The 19,160-nt window shown below is 39.4% G+C and overlaps 1 protein-coding gene across 1 annotated transcript in view; it reads left to right on the top strand.

Annotated features, from left to right (window-relative positions):
- syne1a (spectrin repeat containing, nuclear envelope 1a) overlaps window positions 1-19,118 on the top strand; it is a 174,693-nt gene extending 155,575 nt beyond the window's left edge. Inside the window, 19 exon segments of the mRNA XM_036582013.1 lie at window positions 1,108-1,266; window positions 2,098-2,264; window positions 5,190-5,352; window positions 6,329-6,516; window positions 6,805-6,955; window positions 8,223-8,405; window positions 8,617-8,754; window positions 9,465-9,656; window positions 10,448-10,760; window positions 10,943-11,011; window positions 11,616-11,671; window positions 11,843-11,969; window positions 13,090-13,301; window positions 13,836-14,036; window positions 14,174-14,302; window positions 14,675-14,887; window positions 15,919-16,011; window positions 16,704-16,762; window positions 18,008-19,118. Of these exon segments, the coding sequence (XP_036437906.1) occupies window positions 1,108-1,266; window positions 2,098-2,264; window positions 5,190-5,352; window positions 6,329-6,516; window positions 6,805-6,955; window positions 8,223-8,405; window positions 8,617-8,754; window positions 9,465-9,656; window positions 10,448-10,760; window positions 10,943-11,011; window positions 11,616-11,671; window positions 11,843-11,969; window positions 13,090-13,301; window positions 13,836-14,036; window positions 14,174-14,302; window positions 14,675-14,887; window positions 15,919-16,011; window positions 16,704-16,762; window positions 18,008-18,269 (3,075 nt within the window). The 3' untranslated portion in view covers window positions 18,270-19,118.
- The last annotated feature ends 42 nt before the right edge of the window (window positions 19,119-19,160 follow it).

The raw sequence follows: 19,160 nt of genomic DNA, 5'->3' as shown, positions 1-19,160 counted from the left end.
AAAGGCATAGGAAGTACAAACAAACATACATCTGACATTACATCCAGTCCAAAAAAGGGAAAGGCAACAGCGTGGTTGAAGATACAGGCAGTGGGTCAAAAACAGTAATCCGAAATAAGGCAAACAAATCCGAAGGGCAGAGCAAAAAGGCAAACTCGAGAAAACGAAAGGCAAAGATCATACACAAAATACACTCCAAGAAAAGACCGCTCAGTAGATCGCAAAAGTGGATACAATACCTCGCAACTATTCTGAGCTAAAGCCCGGGCTTAAATACTAAACTAAGGATGTCATATGACAAGTAACACAGGTGCTTCACATCAGTATTCCGGAGATCTAGAGCGCTGATAGGAGCACGGAGTCACGTGAGGAGTCAGGTGATCTCCCAGAGGTTCTTGGGAGATTGAGTTTATCTCGGTGTTGTAACTTATGGGAAGCTCGGAAGTCATATGATCTCCCAGAGGATTCTGGGAGATTGAGTCCAAATCCACATTGGAGCTCGGTGGATACGTGACACCCCCCATAAACAAATACATATGTTCTCTCAAACACACACACATACATACACAAGTGCTTATTCAGCCCAGAACAGTTCTAACATGTTTATATCACAGTTGTCATAACACACTCCATCCGGCTGTTTGCCATACAGCACCTGTTTCTGTTGCAGGGCTTTAACGAGTCAGAGAACAGACAGCAGTATAGATGTTCATTTAGCTTTGAGGAATTATTTTTCAGTTGTCCATTTCCAAGGATATTAGAGAGAACCAGCATTAGCAAGTATAATACAGATAAAACAGGAATTAACAGGAATCTGCTGGGAGTCTTTCTGTAAAAGCCAAGGTATTTGTACAATACAGCTTAGACAACTCAAACAGTGTTATTGTGTCCTAGAAACAGTGATAGTTTAAACAAAACAGGAAGGTGCTCATATGGCTACATCTCAGAATCACTGTCGGCTGCCTTATTTCCTTTCCTTCCTGTCTTTTTGTTTTCTATCGGTCAACTGTTATCTGTTCTTTTTGCAGTTTTTAATGAGGTTCTGTCTATTCTCTACACACTGCTGAATTAGCCTATCCTTTGCCCATGTGTGTCTGTTGTGTGTAGCTGGCTCTGCGTAGGCAGCAGGTGACTGAGAAGCTAAACGAGTGGGCCGTGTTCAACGAGAAGAACAAGGAGCTGTGCGAGTGGCTTACACACATGGAGAGCAAAGTCTCTCAAAATGGAGACATCACCATTGAGGAGATGATTGAAAAACTCAGAAAGGTGATCTATTAGTCTTATACAAACCTCACACCACTGTTGCTCTTTCAGGACCTCTAGATTCTGACCAGACTGGCAGTTCTTATCGGCTTGCACAACCTACTAAAGTTAAAACCATTTTGTGTTTTTAGTTCACTACTTATTTGTAATTTGTTATTTTTTATTAAGCCTGACGGTTGTCCACTGTGAAAACATGTTTTCTAATTTAATATATTTAGAATATTTCTCAGAATACCCTATCAGTTCTTCAACCGTTCGAGATAACTCAGCAATATCTAACTATTAAAGTGATAGTTATAAAACAACAATGTACACAATTAACTTCCCTGATGTACCCCGATGTAGTTGATTAGGCAAGACATGTTCACTGTCTAAGATGTGCTAATATGTAGTGGAATAGATGTGTAATAGAGGTGCTAATGTAGCTAATATGTAATGGAAACTTCTGTACAGTGATTAACTTTGTGCAAACTGTATCATCATCACAAACTTGCCTCAGATTGTTTCGAGTTGTTAAGTAGTTTCAAATAAACTACTTATGTATGTTTTTCTGACATTGTAATTCCTGAAAGTGGACAAAAGTATGTTGCGTAACATAACATAGCACTGCAAGCCATCTTGAAGCCTGAGTTGTGTTTTGTTTTATATTTTTTAATATAAAAATGGACAAAATTAAAGACAAAGGCTTCTCATTCTGTTTTTAACTACACAACATATTTTTGCTTTTTTTCAAGGATGTTGACAGTGTATGGGGTAAAAAGAAAATAGTGTAAATTGTTTAGTTCATCCAAAAAAAATTGAGCCTGTGGTCCTGTATGTGCGTGTGTGAACCAGGACTATCAGGAGGAGATCTCTGTGGCAGAGGAGAACAAGCAACAGCTAGAGCAGATGGGGGAGAGACTGGCGCGGGCCAGTCATGAGAGCAAGGCAGCGGAGATCCAGTACAAACTCAGCAAAGTCAATGAGCGATGGCAGCACCTACTCGACCTCATTGCAGCAAGGTGAGTCCAGTGCCTGATGGAGTCACATTTGGAAAGCTTTATTTGAGAAATTATAGTGAATTTAGCTACTTTAAGGTGCACCCATTGTGGAGACAGACATTCAGTTGCACATACACAGCTAGTCTGAACTCCAGAGAAAAGTATTGCCAATAGAATGGAACACTCTGGAGCAGCTATGCCCAATGGCAAGCAATTATTGGAGGGGTATAAAGCCCCCTAGTATTGAGCTGTGCAGCGGTAAAACTGCGCTCTGAAGTGATGGAACTCCATCCAGTACTTTTGACATGAGTTGAAGTGGAGTGAATGATCAGAACTGATCATTCAATATCAGTACCTGACCTCAAACATGCTCTTGTTGTTGAGTGTAATAAAATCTTTACAGCAGTGTTCCAACATCTAGAATAATGCCTTCACAGAAGAGTTGAGGCTGTTACTGCAGCAAACATATTAATGCCCTTAACGTCAAACGAAACTTTAGATGAGCAGACATCTACAGTCTTATAGTGCAGTCAGCTAAAAGAGTATGTAATGTAGTGCTTAAGAGAGCTTTGTTTTAGTTGTTTAAATAACAGTGAAATATCCTTTTGAAAAAATGTTAAAGCTGAGGTATGCACAAAGGAATAGGACCTAAAATGTCTATGACACACAAAAATACCATACATAGAATAACCTACACACACACACACACACACACACACACACTGATGTTACAGTTCTCCTGCCAGCATGTGCTAATGACTGTAGTTTTATTTTAGCTGCAGCAGGACTTGTCACTCTCAGTCACAGATTACTGCTACATGCCTTCTCAAGAGCAGTTGTCTCTCACATACCACACATACACATACACACACACACACATGCACAGCAGCAGGGGGGTAGAGAAAGTCAGGACGAACCACCATTCAGACGAAAGAGAAGTTGAAGACGGTTTAGTTTTTCTCACCCATTTGGTTGGGAACAGCAAGACTTATCCCCATGGTGCTGGATCTGGGCTCTGATAGTATGGCACAATGCCCAAGCCAAGAGTCGGACCTGCCAGAATGCGACTGCGACGTGACTAGGCATGACTTTTCTTATACTTTTATAACTTTAATTGCGCAGTTATGCTTATTGGTATTTACAGTGCAGAGAATTTTATGATTTTTGGCTTGTTCAGCTTCTTCTTTTGTTTTGCAAATTACTTGTGTTGATTTTCTGTGTGGCTTTAGTTTCTGTTATAGATGCACTTTGGACTTTTAAGAAAGATGAACTTTGTGTGGAAATAGCCGCATGTTCTTTATTTAGCTGTCTCCAGCTGCTGTTGCTGATGGTTCAGTATACCATTGGGCAATCCTTTAGGAATGTGGCTTTGACCAGAGCCACAGTCCCTGTGTTATTTCTCTGTGCTTGCCAAGGCCACATGAGGGTACTTTATCTTTATATGACAAACGTTATCTTGTTTTTTTCCTGCCACCATTGACATAAAATGCTACAGTTACCACATTGCCTTTTCTGTACAAGATGAAATCTTGAATGTTTGTTTTGCAACTGTATAAAGATGGAAATTTAATTTGAGGTGTATTATCTGAATTATCAAACTAAAATTGTTATGGTGGTTTGAATAAGTAAAAGTGGGAGTTCTTAGGCATGTGTGCATGATTTAGGACCACAGTTCCTCGCTGGTCTGATGAAGTTGTTTGACATACCGCATTGGTTTTCAAACAAAAGTAATTTTTTGGTAATGATTTTTTGTTAGTGATAAAAAGCAGGTACATCACAAATGTACACCTTAGTAAAGCAGCCGTTCATTGCAAAGGACAGAAAGTAAAAGAGGAAGTGATAATGCTGACAAAATAAGGCATCAGAATAAATAGCCATTGTGCAGTTTGCATTTTCAGTTCAATTGTATGTGTATTTTATTTTCCCCTTAGCAAGTCCCTGTAGACTGCACAATTATATTTCTTCATAAAATCAGAAAACATAAGCACTCCATTCTCATAGAAATCACAAAGAATATTTGCTCTTTTTGTTTTGCCATACTTTTCAAAGCACCATCAGTTGTTTCTAAGTAATCTAAAACCTTTCTTCTTTCTGAAGAAACCTGAAATATTTTCAAAATGTAATCATCGGATTGTCAAACTGTATTTCTCAGTATTGTACTTTGGTCTAATGTTGCGTGTTAATATTTGGAAATTGAATTGTTCAGTGGATCCTTAATTTCCTAAGCCTATTTTAACCCTGTGTGAATGTGCTCAAAGTAGTGAAACATTAAACAGATGTAGGTACACTGCCGTTCAAAAGATTGGAATCACCATTCCTAATCATATAAAATTGATTTGTTGAAGATACATATTCTAAGTTATTCTATTATGAAGATACTAAACAACTTCCCAGTTTTAACTAATATGTAGAAAGCTGCAAAAAATGGAGAAATGTAAAATGTGTCTAGAATGAGGAACATAGCTGTAAATGATTATAAAATGACAGAGAAGGCTGTAGAATGTTGTAGAATGTTCTAATAAAATTAACATCCAGAACTTCTTGTGTTTGAAGTGGTGATCACATTTTGAGGCAGATAACTTATTAAGTGATTACTGTAAGTAGATAATTACAGAATATTACTTGTCATTTAATAATTGCTTGGGGTTTCTGAAGACTTGAAATATTGCATTAAAAAATCTTACAATACCTTCTGCTGTCTAGCTTGTAGTATTTCAATCTACATGCTATTATTGAAAGAAATAACAACAACTAGGAATATGACAAGTGATTCCAAACTTCTGAACAGTAGTGTATGCTGTTGACCATGGAGAACATTATATTACAATACAACAGTACAAAACCATCCTCACACCTTTAGGATGATATGATGGAAGGTACCTGACTGCTGTGTGTCTGTGATATACATGTCAGTATCTCTCTGTCTCTCTCTCTCTCCCTGTGTAGGGTGAAGAAGCTGAGGGAGACTCTGGTGGCTGTGCAGCAGCTGGATAAGAACATGAGCACTTTGCGCTCATGGCTGGCTCACATTGAAACAGAGCTCTCCCGGCCCATAGTATATGAGACATGCGATGCAAATGAGATCCAGAAGAAACTCAACCAACAGCAGGTAATACACACATAAACACCCACACACAAAGGAATAGTCCAGTAGGCAGTTTCTGTACATACTCAGGGCTCAAACAGGAACCCTGTATACACACATTGCTTCCTATTGTTACATTGCCATGGATACAGGAAATGCACAGTGGTACCCTCACTGTGTAATATATCTAAGTGATATGAGATGGGAGATGAAAGCGTGATGTGGAGCTGCAGACTAAATAAGAACTGAGGAATCTAGCTTATCCACTGACCTACTTACTGCTCCAGCATAATTCTCATCTTAGTATCACCCGTGTGTCACACATCAACAGCCTACACGTGTCCTGTGTTTAGCAAGAACCCATAACATAGACACAGGCAGCTATTAACACCTTTAATTTCAAGGTGATGGTCTTATACAGTCAAGTGTTTGGACACTCCTCAATAATCGATATTTTGATCTAATGGTTTATGAAATGTGATGAATTCAAATGTGTTTGGAAAACAAAACTTTATAGTGAAGTGAGTGCCTGTTCATGAAAATGGTGAAATTACTTTTAAGAATAAAATTTAAGAATTGTTCCCCTCCACAAAGTGCAGTTTAGTGCAATAAAAGTTTAACCATGTTCTTCATTTCTTCCTATGTTTGATATATATGCCTGCTGCAAAGTTAGTCTGAATACCCATACTTGATAGAAATTGATAGAATTTATAGTGGTTGTTTTATGATATTTCATTTTTTGTCGTCTTCACTATTATTCTGAATGTTGAAAATGTCAAAAGCAATAACAACAAAGAAAATTCCTTGTTGGAGTAAGTGTGTCCAGACTTTTAACTGGCAAGCAAGCTGTTATGTACACTAGGTAGTGTTAAAAAATTCAGTGATGTTTTTTGTTTGTGGTTGTAGATGGCAGGCTGTAGTACTCAGAAACATTTGTAGTGTGAAAACTGTGGGAGTATCACTGACAAATCAATGAGTGAACATTTGTGTTTCCCTGCAGGATTTACAGAGGGACATTGAGAAGCACAGCACAGCCGTAGCATCCGTTCTGAACCTGTGTGAGGTGCTTCTGCATGACTGCGATGCCTGCGCCACAGAGACGGAATGTGACTCAATCCAGCAGGCTACACGTGGCCTGGACCGCCGCTGGAGGAACATCTGTGCTGTGGCCATGGAACGGAGGCTCAAGTGAGTGAATCATTTGAATAGCAAATCATAAGAGTGTAAAATTGTACTGATGCATCAAGGAGTTCTTTGCCAACATAATATTGTCATGCTAATGTAAAAATAAAGAAAGGTTTGGTGTATTCTTTTTAATTGTGCATGTTCCACTACTACATAAATATTTCTTGAGGTTACGTTTATGTATTTTTAAAAGTTGTGACAAAATATTCAAATTGAAATTTCTTTATGCATGAAAACATTTGTGAAGAATCATAATTGAATAGTGATTTTAAAACAATAATGTGTGTAAAGAATTGAGGAAACGTGGAGACTGTGGCAGAAGTTTCTGGATGATTATTCACGCTTTGAGGACTGGCTGAAAGCATCTGAAAGGACAGCAGCTCTGCCCAACTCTTCAGGTGTTCTGTACACTGTTGCCAAGGAGGAGCTCAAGAAGTTTGAGGTAAAAAAGCTGAGAACAAGAAAGCAATGTGTTTCAGATAAAATTATATGAAATGTAGAAAGAGTAAGGAGACAATGGTCACATGTAGATACATACTGCCTTTTTTCTGAGGTATATTGATGAATTACATTTTTGGAACAGCCATAGCATAAAGACCAAATACAAAGTGAATATTCTTCATTGAGCTAATGAACACAAATGACAGACTTCAGAAATTGCAAAACACCAATTTCTCCTTTTTTCATTCTACCAGCATAAAATTGTGCTTCACTGGGTGAAGCAGTATTGTTGCTAGTTCTGCCAGCTGAGTTGGTTTGCTACAGGTCTGTGCAAGGACTAAATATGAAGAAAAGATTTTATAACTCACATTCAGAAGTTTTAGTAAACAAATGTCAGTTATGCCATGAAACTGTAGTGAATATACAAAATTCTAAAATTGCTTCAGAGTGAGTGAGCATTTCTGTAGAGTGAGAGATCAAGTAACAGCCTCTAGACAGATTCTCATGCTCAGTATCAGGTGACGGCCATTTGCACGTTCACATTCCGCTCAGCAGACACTGAGTCAGTGGGGTCATTCCTGCATGTGCTGCACTGTGGAGTCCACCAACACCAGCACTCTCTCCACACATGTTCAACTCACTCAGCAAAGTTTCAGCTTTTGTGCACTTGTTGTAGCTAGTCCGTCGATAGACTTTTCCTAAATATTATAGTCTTCAGTAAAAATAAAATATTTTACAGCAGTGACCTGTTCTAGTCTCAGATTTCTCTGCTCAGACAGACAAACTAAACTTAGCGAGTTACGTCAGGTGTGTTTGTGCAGGAAAATCACTCTGGCCCTGAAGGACTGAAATTGTTCACATCTATTTTACAGCATTCACACACATTATATGCTTTATGCACATATATTGCTTATGGCCATTCTTTAAATCTGTTATCATTTTTTTCAACTCAATTTTTATTCAAGCTTGGAACAAATATATCGAGTTCCTATGTTTACAAGCCTAGAAATTAATTAAATAATGGATCGAATGGAAATAACAAGATCTTTAGAACAAAAAGATAATAATACAGTAACACAAAAGAAAATAAAGTAATAGTAAAATACAAATTAAATGAGTAAAACAATTAATAAAACATTTTTAAAACAAAACATAAAAAAACATCAACCTGAACAAAAAATAATTGCAAATCATTATTTTTAACAGACAAAGAGAGCACAGCTTTGACGTGTTGATTATGGTGTGATTGTGCTGGTGTCGCCTTGCAGGCGTTCCAGAGGCAGGTACAGGAGTGTTTGACGCAGCTAGAGCTGATCAATAAGCAATACCGGCGACTGGCCCGTGAGAACCGCACGGATTCCTCTTGCCGACTGCGGCAAATGGTACATGATGGGAATCGACGCTGGGACACGCTGCAGAGGAGGGTCGCTGCCATCCTGCGTAGGCTGAAGGTAACTTCTGAGACCATCCACACGTTCAGAAGAGAAGATCTGCCATTCAAAAGATCATTTTTTTCCTAATCTTTTTTTTCCTTCAGGTTTCTGATGATCTTTTTACACAATCTACAGTACAGTGACTGACATATCCTCCATAAGCAGTGTAATAGAAGTGAAAGTTACACAGTGAAATACAGTGTGACTAAATTAACTTGTTCCCTTGCAGCACTTCATTGGCCAGCGTGAGGAGTTTGAGACAGCCAGAGACAGCATTCTGGTGTGGCTGACTGAGATGGATCTGCAGCTTACCAACATAGAGCACTTCTCAGAGTGTGACGTCCAGGCCAAGATAAAACAGCTGAAGGTGAGGAAAGCGTTTGTGTGTCAGAAACTCATGAAGGCACAAAATGGAGATATGTTTCTGTCTGTAAGCTTTTCATTGTAACTGTAAGCTTGGGGAGAAGGCAACCCCTGAAACTCCTCCTTGATATCTAAATTCCATGTGTTCTATTTTGGCTGTCCTTTTCCTGTAACAACATTTTTGCACCACACCACCTCCCCATCTTCTCCATATTCAGACACTTTAAGTTGCACCCTCTGCTGAAACAGGTGTTCAGTTGTAAACACACAATTAGTGTAATCTCCATAGAAAAGCATTGCTAGTAGAAGGGGTTGCACTGGAGCAGCTGGGCATGACTTTAAGGTCACCATGCCCAATGTCAAGCATCACCTAGAGGTGTACAAAGCCCCCCAGCAATGGGCTGTGAAGCAATGAAACTGCATTCTCTAGAGTGATGGAGCTCCTTCCAATGCCTTTGGGATGAGGTGGAGTGTACTTTGTGATCCAGAGCTAATCAGTGTTCTTCAAGAGGTGATTTTTGCTGTCTAGTTTTATAATCTTTCCCTGTACTACACCCTTGTGTTGAAGGTGGTCTAAACTCTCAAATTATGTAATTAAGTTAAATGCAGGCAAAGATAGTATAAGCATGCATCTGAGGGTGGTGCGTCGTTATAAATTTTTATGTAAATGCATTAAGTTGATTGACTAAGGGTATGTGGTGTGGTGTGTACCAGGCATTCCAGCAGGAGATTGAGCTGAACACCGGGAAGATTGGCAGTGTGTTCAGCCAGGGCGAGGCTCTAATGGAGAAGAGTGAGCCTCTGGACGCTGCAGTCATCGAGGAGGAGCTGGACGAGTTGCAGAGATACTGCAGGGAGGTCTTTGGCCGTGTGGAGCGCTACTACAGAAAACTCACACGTCTGCCGGTGAGACACCTAAACATGTGCACATGCACACTTACTCAAACTCATCTCCCTCATAGCTATAGCAAAACACACAAACGCACTTGTTTTTACAGTCCTGTCAAAAGTTTGAGGACACTCAGCTGTTCAAGATGTTTTTAGTAAACAAGCAAGTTTTCTCTGTCTACTTGCAAACATTAACATATTAAATACAAAGCTGTTTAGATTTTGTGTTTTTCCTTTGAAAAAACTGCAAAACTAAAGAAGCATCTGACAAAAATTGGTTAGTACCTTGGGAATAATGCCAAAGCTCACACATTTTGTCCCTTTTTGTGACACCACTTTTCATTAGCACTCAACCATCTCAGAATGTTTTTCAACATGTGCTTTTAAGAATAGGTTTTTTAAAAGAAAATAACAGCTTGCCAAAAAACCAAGCCTGCTAAGGAACATTCTCATAGGACAATCCTCAACTTGTGTTATCCAGTTTACTGAGAAATCCTACTTTGTGAAATACCCCCCTGTTCTTCATACCAATGACATCGCTTTTACAAACAGTAAACTGTTTGTAAACTGAGTGTCGGACAATATATCAAAAGTATTAGTAATTTATGTTTTATGTTATTAAAACCCACCGCGACCCAGAAGGATAAGCGGTTTAGATGATGTATGTATGTATGTTATTAAAACCTTTGCAGATTTCATTTTCTTAATTAAAAAAGCAACAGTGAAAACATTTTTTTTGGCAAATTAGGATGTCCTCAAATTTTGACAGGCAGTACACTCAAACCTCTGTTTCTTCTCTTCATTCTCAGCTGCTTGATGATGAGTGTGATGGTTCGGATCGGGAGTTTGACGTGGAGGGCTCAGGTGACCTCTCCGACCTCCAGTGGGAAGAGAGCAACTCTTTGCCCCGCACCAACAGCAGGCCACCATCAGTTACCACAGCGCCCCAACGTGCCAACGGCTCAGGCCGGGACACTCCTGCCAGCGTGGACTCAATTCCCCTGGAGTGGGACCATGACTATGATCTTGAGCCTATGAGTCATACCATCTCATCAGAAAAGAGGGTGCGAGAGGGAGAGGAGGATGAAGATATTCTGTGCAGTGCCACTGCAGCTCTCACAGGTGTGTGTGTGGTTGCAAATAGACTTTTTAACTGGTACGAATGAGATTAACTGTAGCTGTGTGTGTCTTGCATGCAGTTACTTATTCAGTTAGTGCAATATAATATACACACACATTCTGTCTTCAGCAGGTCTTCTAAGTAAATTGTCGGTGTGTTTTGTTGTGTATCTTTCTCTTGACAGACGTAGTGATTCCTGAGAGCCCTGAGGCTTATATAAAACTGACAGAAAACACACTGAGGTCTTCCTCTGGTAGGCAACTAGTCAGGGCATGCTAAATTAATGTTACTCACCACAGCATGCCAGACCGCACTGTTAATTATCACATCCCACAGCCTGCCCTATAACAATAACACCCAAACCAGAAACACGTCCATGCTAATTTGATTGGGTAAATTGCATGTGGATTCACTTTTAAAACTTTACGTGTGGAAAACAAGATTGTGAGAAGATGCATGCAGCCTTTGCAGTAACATGGATGGTGCTGTTGCATGATGTTGATATTCATTCATAAGCCTGTAATACATTGCACTTTCTTTGAGAGAGACTCTCAGGTTTTTTTTTCAGGTTTGTCTAATCTGTTGATCTAATGGATGTCTATCAAGACAAGTATTAATGGCCTGTACTTTTCATAACCATTGGATTGTCTTTACATATTGCTTGCCTTTTTATGTTAATATGCTTTTATATCAAATGTTCAATTATTTGCACTATTTTTTCATTTATGTCCTCCACGAGTAACATCACAGATGACGCCATAGTCGGTGTCCATATCATAAAAATTAGAATTTGACCGTTCCAATAAAAGCGAAAGCAGAAAGTTAACTGACAATATGTTCCTCTCTTCCCCTTACAGGTGAAACAGCTCGTAATATACTGGACCATAGCCACAACACCTCATACATGGGTTATGTAAGTACAGTTTCTAAATCTCCTTGATGTTGATTTGAAAGTCACTTGAAGTGTCCTTGATGTTTGTTTGGTATAGGTTTACAACAAAAATTTCTTTGCGACCATGTACACTACTGCTATGTAATAGGCGGAAAAGTATTTAAAACTTTTGTTGTTGTGTGGTGTGTGTAGATGCGGTTGATGGGAGACTGTCGGGGGAGTATAGACGCTGTGAAAAGAGCAGAGGGAGAGCTGGAGGAGGAAGACAATGACCTGTCAGGATTCAGAAATCCTGAAAACACAGAGGCACAAAACACAGGTTAGAGTCTAGTAACAGTCATACACATCACCTAGATAGAAAACACAATGTAGAGTCTAGTACACATCTTTACACATCAGACCCAGAGCACAGGGTAGAGACTAGTGCACTCTAAAACACAACACAGATACTCACAACACCACTTAGAGTCTAGTACACATATGTGCTCAGCACAGATACCCAGAACAAAGGGTAGAGTTTACTATACATCTTTAAAAAACACAGATACCAACAACAAAGTTTAGAGTCTAGTACACATCTACATGCAACACAAAGATACAAAACACAAAGTAGAGTACACCTACACACAGCACAGATACTCACAACACCAGTTACAGTCTAGCACACATCTGTGCTCAACACAGATACCCACAACATAGGTTAGAGTACATATCTATACACATCAGATACCCAGAGCACAAGGTAGAGTTTAGTACATATCTATGTTCAACACAGATACCCACAACCCAGGTTAGAGTCTAGTACACATCTATACACCTCAGATACCCAGAGCACAGGGTAGACTATACACCTACAACGACCACAACACATATACTCACAACATCTAGAACACATCTATGCACAACACATGTACCCACAACCCAGAGGCTAGTACACAGTTATACACAACACAGACACCCACAACACGTTAGAGACTAGTACACATCTATATGCAACACAGATATACAAAACACAAGGTAGAGTGTAGTACACATCAGTACACATCACAGATACCCAGAACACAGATTAGAGCCTAGTACACAGCTGTACCCTCTAAAATGAACACAAAGACACCAGGCACACATCTTTACACACCAGACATGATTTATTCATTCTATATGTTCGAACATCAGTCCAGTTTATTCAGGCATGTGTAACTGATGATTCTTTGCCCATCAAACAGTTTTTTTGCATGTGAACTCACTTAACCACTGTTGTGTCTGATACTGGCAAAGCAACAATCAACATGACAGATCTGGGCCCAGATTAGTTTACTTTTTCAGGCATGCAAACATTTTGATCAACAAAATGTCAGGAAAACTGCAATTTGAATTTTTTTTTGTTGTGTCATGAGCTAAAGAGATAGTATCATACTGATAGGTAACCACTTGTCTTGCAGGTGTGATTGAGCGCTGGGAGCTGATCCAGGCTCAGTCCCATAGCTCACACCACAATCCGAGAGAAGACCTGTTGCTAATACAACAGCTCACCTCTGACCTGGAGGCAATGGAGGTGTGGCTTAACCAGGCAGAGGCGGAGCTGGCTGAGCTGAGAGGGAAAAACTTAAGCACAGATATACTCACCATCGAGCAGAGGATCAGAAAATTAAAGGTATTATAATTATTAGAATGTATACCGTGTGTTTGCTAGAATTCACTGTGCAGTTAAAGTGTACCGTGCACACTGTACAGTGTGTGCTTACTGGACAGCGTGTTTGTAATATGATATATAGTCACATGCCCTCTGTACATCATTCTGTTGGTAAGAGAGAAGATGCTTGCCTCTGATGTCAGCTTCCCACAAATAAACTAGTCTAAAAGCAGAACTGACCTACATAAAGACACCCCTGTTAGTGTATAACTGGTCAACAGGGTTATTTCCACTCCTGCAATAAGACACTCTATTTTAGTTCAGCTCATATACTTTAGGAGCCTAAGAACATAAGAACATACACATTCAGTGACTGAAAATGGAGTCTGTTCCTCTTTATACATAAACACACACAATTAAAATATGATGGCAGCCACACAAAATACTGATTAATCATAACTGCGTGAGAAGTTGGCGAACAAGGCTATGATGTGGTCCAAGTACTTCACCATTATGAGAAACATTCTCCCACATCCTGCTCTTTGTTGTCAATAGGAGATGCAGAAGTCAATGGATGCCCACAAGTCTGAAGTCCTGTCCATCAACTTGAGCAGCGTTGGGCTCCTTCAGTCAGACTCTGAGGAGAGCAGGAAGCTGAGAGAGAGGCTGAAGGAGATGAACTCGCGCTGGGATCGACTGGGCAAGTCACTGCAGCAGTGGAGAGGAGCGCTGCAAGAGGCTCTTATGCAGTGTCAGGTGTGGAAATACATACACACAAATGACACGTTTTGTTTCATTGACAGAAGTACCAGTCATTTATCCATATACAGCATAAATTGGCACACATTTATTAATGTGTTCTTCTGCTTTACAAACTATGCTCATTCCTGCAGGAGTTCCACGAGCTGAGTCATGGCCTTCTGCTCTGGCTGGAGAACATTGACCGCAGGAGGAATGAAATTATTCCCATCTCGGCAGGATTGGACCGTCAAACACTCCGAGCCCATTACAGAGCACTTCAGGTACCTCCCTCAAATTCACTTCACTTAGAAGTCTTTGAGAAAAGATTCAGTGGATCATAAAAACTCAATTTACCATGTTTCCACTCACTTATATTTGAATCTGAAATCTATTTAAATATACAGTGATGTGACTAGAGGAACTATTTACTCAGTTGTAAATAGTTGTTTTGATGTTTGAAATCAGCTTGAGAATTTTCTTTTTGGTAGAATTGAATAATTGACTCATTGCAAGTGAATCAAATTGCAATCATGCAATACCCAGCATATTCAGGAGGAGCAGTTTGACCAGGTTCTCCAAACAATAAAATAAACTTATTACAAAGCTCTGATTTAGCAGATAAGTAACATTTTCCTTTGTGTGTCTGTATGCAGCAAATCCAGCAGGAACTCATGGATTCGGAGCAGAGGGTGAGCATCCTGCAGGAGCTTTCTGTGCAGCTGCTCGTTCAGGCACAGGGCAGCGAGTGTCTGGAGGCCCAGGAGAGGGTGCATGTCATCGGGAACCGTCTCCGCCTGCTGCTCAAGGCTGTGGCCTCTGATCTGCAGCTGCTGGAGCGAGAACTCAAGGCCTTTGGAGACACACAGGTCAGTCCAAGACATCTCTGCTCCTAACAGGAATTTTATCTGAAATGGTGACATATGAAATTAGTATAGTACGTTATTAGGGATGCACGAGAAATTCTGGATCACTACGAAAACCCGTAATTCACACCTTGTGGCTGATAACAGTGGTCTTTATTCACCAACTATTCTTAAGAAAATTTCTTCTTAAAACCAACTTACACAGTTTTCACTGAGATTCCAATGTTCACCAGTTTCTTATTGGGATTTGTTCTTAGGTAAGAACAAAATCTACACACACTGGAGAACTTAAAAGTGTGAACAGTTCTGCGGTTTAAGAACACGTCATGAATCTGACGTAGACTTTTTCGTAGGACCTTTCGCAAGAACACATTAAAAAATAACTTAAGAAGACATTGCTGAATGAGGCCTATTGCCAGTAACTGAGTAACTTTTACCTTGTAAAATGTAAATAAGTGGATGAATTATCAGACAGTCTCATCTAGATCATTTTACAGCGATAGGTGAATGTAAGACTGGGAGTCTAGCCCAATTGTGATGTGTCTCCGCATATGCCAGAGCTAAAAATAAGACGCTAAAATATTGGTTGTAATTACAGCTTGTTATTCCAAGATGTGACAGATAAATGTAATTAAATTTCCCATTTATGAAGTAGTAGTGTTTGTATCCCTATTTATTATTGTGTTTATGTTAACAAAGTACAAAAACTTTAATCTCAAGGAAATAAAGATGCTTTTAACCATAGTTACTAGCTAATTTATATATGCATTTCTTGGGCAGGCAGCATAAACCTATGAACTTTAGAGAGGACATTCCTATTGGGTAATTCCTACTTTGGGCATAACTTATCCAGTTTACTGAGAAATCCTACATGACCTTGCTAAGTGTCATGGGTTTATGTTAAGACAATCTTGAAAATCCTCTAAATGACATTACTGTATACAAAGATCAAACTTATAATTTCTACACCAAATTCTTAATCTAAATTAATTTTGTCCATTTCTATTCTCACTCTTAACCTCCCTTCTTCCCAGGACCTGTCTGTTTGGTCTGCCGTTGATGATGTCGATACATCAGGATCTGCCAGTCCTGTGTCTGTGGTCAATGTGCCTGTTCAGCATCATTCGGTAATGAATCTCTTCTCCATTTAATCATATTGGTTGTGGCATGCAGTAGCGTCTGCACCCTTCTGTGAACAGACTGTACAGCTAGACTGTAAAACCTGGGGGGGGAATCTTTCTGGCATTTTTGACCAGGTGTCTCTTATAAATACGATCTTACCTGGTTAAATATGTAATCTTATAACATTCAGGGGATATAACAATAAAGTGAACTTTGACTTTAAATACTGAAAAAAGTGAAACATTTATCGATAGGTCAAAGTTGAAACTTGTGCGAGTTGCTATCTGCAGCGCTTATGGAGCATGGAAGTTTTGTATTTGTTTGTCCCTGAGAAATACTTTGGTTTGCATAACCTTTTTAATTGTGACCATCATAAGATGATCACATAAAGAAATGAATGTACAAGAAATACTGGCTTTACACTTCAGACATATTCTAAATGTTAAACACTGCATTTCTAAGCAGTTTCTCACAGAAACGTCTGCTCTGGAAAGCCAGGTTTCTTGCTTTGTGCTAAATCCTTTTGTCATCCTGCCTGGATTATTTTGCTTTCTCATTTTGCTTTCATTGTTATCAATGACTGATGGCCTGGCTATATGTCTCTGCTTGTGACCACAAGCTTTGTCTTTATTTGCTTGGACTGAAACATTCTTTCTTTCTTTTACCCCCTCCCTCCCTTTTGCTCATTGCACAACAGCTACGAGGCAAATGTATTGTGTCAGAAGCAGGATCCTCAGCCAGCGTCCCACGCCGCAGGTACCTCTCTACTGGACTCTAGAACGGTGGGGGGATGATGGAACTGACATTGGAACGCCAGAGCCACAGAAACTGACGAGGGGACCTTTGTAGTTTCAGTGTAGTTTGCTTTACACTGAGAGCCAGAAAGGGAGTCATTCTAAAAGGAGTTTCAGGGCTCCTTTGTGTTCATCACTGCACAGTATAGTGTTCTCCTGTTCTGACACACCTGCTTTAGAACAAAACAAAATTGAAAAATTTGCTTGGATTCAGTGTGTCAGTGCAGGAAATACACTGAGCAGCAGCGTTTCTACTTCTAGTGGCAAAACAAAGCGTTTTGAGAAAGTTAGGCATATTTATACCATCATCTCTCTAAAAGTCTAGAATCCACATGTAAGATTATGTCGGAACAGATCTTTAACTTTTAAACATTTTTTTCCCAGTTTTCTTGTGTTGCTTTCATTGTTTTTGCAGCTTTTGCAGGTTGTTTTGTGCAAACAATGCTTTGTGGCACCTGTCTTTTTTTTCTCAGCTGTAAAAATGAAACATTCCAAAGACCAGTCGTTTCACACAAGCAGTAACAGTAATTAATACAGATACACAGAGACACACAGAGCCTCCTACTGGCTTAAAAATGTTTTTGCAAAGTATGCAGGAATCATTATATAGTAGTTACTAAAGAGATGATCAAGTCAGACATTCTTTAATTAAAGATGAGTGTGGAGGAAAGTGGGAGAGATCATTGGCCTCCCTACTGCAGTTTTTAGGCGGAAGAACGTGGTGTTCTTTTCACTTGTAGCTGTGGGAGAGAGCATTATTAGCATTCTTTAGTCTGGCTAGAATTGGCCATGACATTGAACCTTCACATAGTGAACAGAATACATCCCACTCATCTGCCTCCTTTCAGGGAGCAAAATTGGATGCAAGTCTTTGGTTAAAAAAAAAAATATGGAATTCAAGTAACATTAATAAATGCTTGTAAAATGTGTAACGAAGAAGAATTGTGTGATTTGTACATCATAAATATTCTTTATAATTTTTTATTTTTTTTGCCAAACCATTCTTGTTAACCTCTTAAGTACTAAGGGTTCATCCATGTGTGAGGCTATACATTTCAACTCAACTCAAACCCACATGAATAAGTTGTAAAATTAATAACTGAATAATAAGTCTGCTGTTTAAGGGGTTAAGCATTGCAGTTTGTTCATGACTGTGCTGTGATTCTGAGGGAGTGGTCTCATGAGTGTTATCTGGTCTTTCACTCAGGTCCCCCGGGGGTTCTGCTTGCGCTTCCTCTCACTCTGGTTCGTCCGGGCCTCGAGGTGGCGCTGCTGCAGGCCGCTGCCAGCCCTTCCTGCTGCGAGTGCTCCGAGCCGCTCTCCCGCTGCAGCTCCTGCTGCTGCTCATCGTGGGCTTGGCTTGTCTAGTGCCCATGACTGAGGAGGACTACAGCTGCGCCCACGCCAACAACTTCGCCCGCTCATTCCACCCCATGCTCCGTTACACCAACGGTCCTCCACCCATATGAGCTGGCTGTTTCATTCATTTCAGACTTTCTTAAGGATCCAGCAAAGTATTGACAACAATGACTGTTTGTTAGCCAAAGCTGATTTATTCTTGTACAGTTAAATACCGCTGCTATTTTGTTTTTATTTTGTTATATTATTTAAATTATGAACTGCAATCAAAATGTAATGAGGGTCTCCTAATGGCAGGTCTGACCCCTAGAAGAAAAAGCAGCGAATTGTACTTTCCCATCCCTCATGAATCAGAAGAGTGAATCTGATGTAAGCTACAGCACTGACTTGAGCTCATTTCAAGGTACTGCACTTAAACCGTCCAACAAAATGGCCAGTGTTATTTGCTTGGTCTAAGAAAATTATTTTTTCATTTAAATGTTTTATTTAAGACAAAAACGCTATATACAAACGTCAAAGTGATTTTTGAGAAATATTTGTAAGGCTATTAGACGTGCAGTTATTTTATTTAATTTTTCTACTTTTATTTCAAGGCATGCGGTTAATGCGTTATGTTTTTGAAACACACCAAACAATCACTGAAAGTGTTGCTGGTTTATGAAAGACACCTTTTTTTTAAGGTTTGGCAACTATGACTGACTTGGTAGCTCACTAGGTTGTTAAAAATGTATAAAAATTAATTATGAAATTGTCAGTGCTTATTTATGTATGTACAGTTTGCTAATGCTCACAGCAAAAAATGTCTTTCCATTTAATATATACTAAATATTATTCTGGGTCAATCTTTTTTTATGTTTGTGTGAACTAATGTTTATGAAGTAATGTTTGTTTACTCTCTTTATTAAGGCCCTGTAAAAACAATCCTTTTTTTTGCCTAAATATAATAATTTCCATCACTATTCCTTTTTATAACAGTATTATAAATTAAAACATGTAGGCTG

This window comes from Colossoma macropomum, unplaced genomic scaffold (genome assembly GCF_904425465.1).
Source record: "Colossoma macropomum unplaced genomic scaffold, Colossoma_macropomum, whole genome shotgun sequence".
Lineage (NCBI taxonomy): Eukaryota > Metazoa > Chordata > Actinopteri > Characiformes > Serrasalmidae > Colossoma > Colossoma macropomum.
This window is presented reverse-complemented; position numbering and strand designations above follow the sequence as displayed.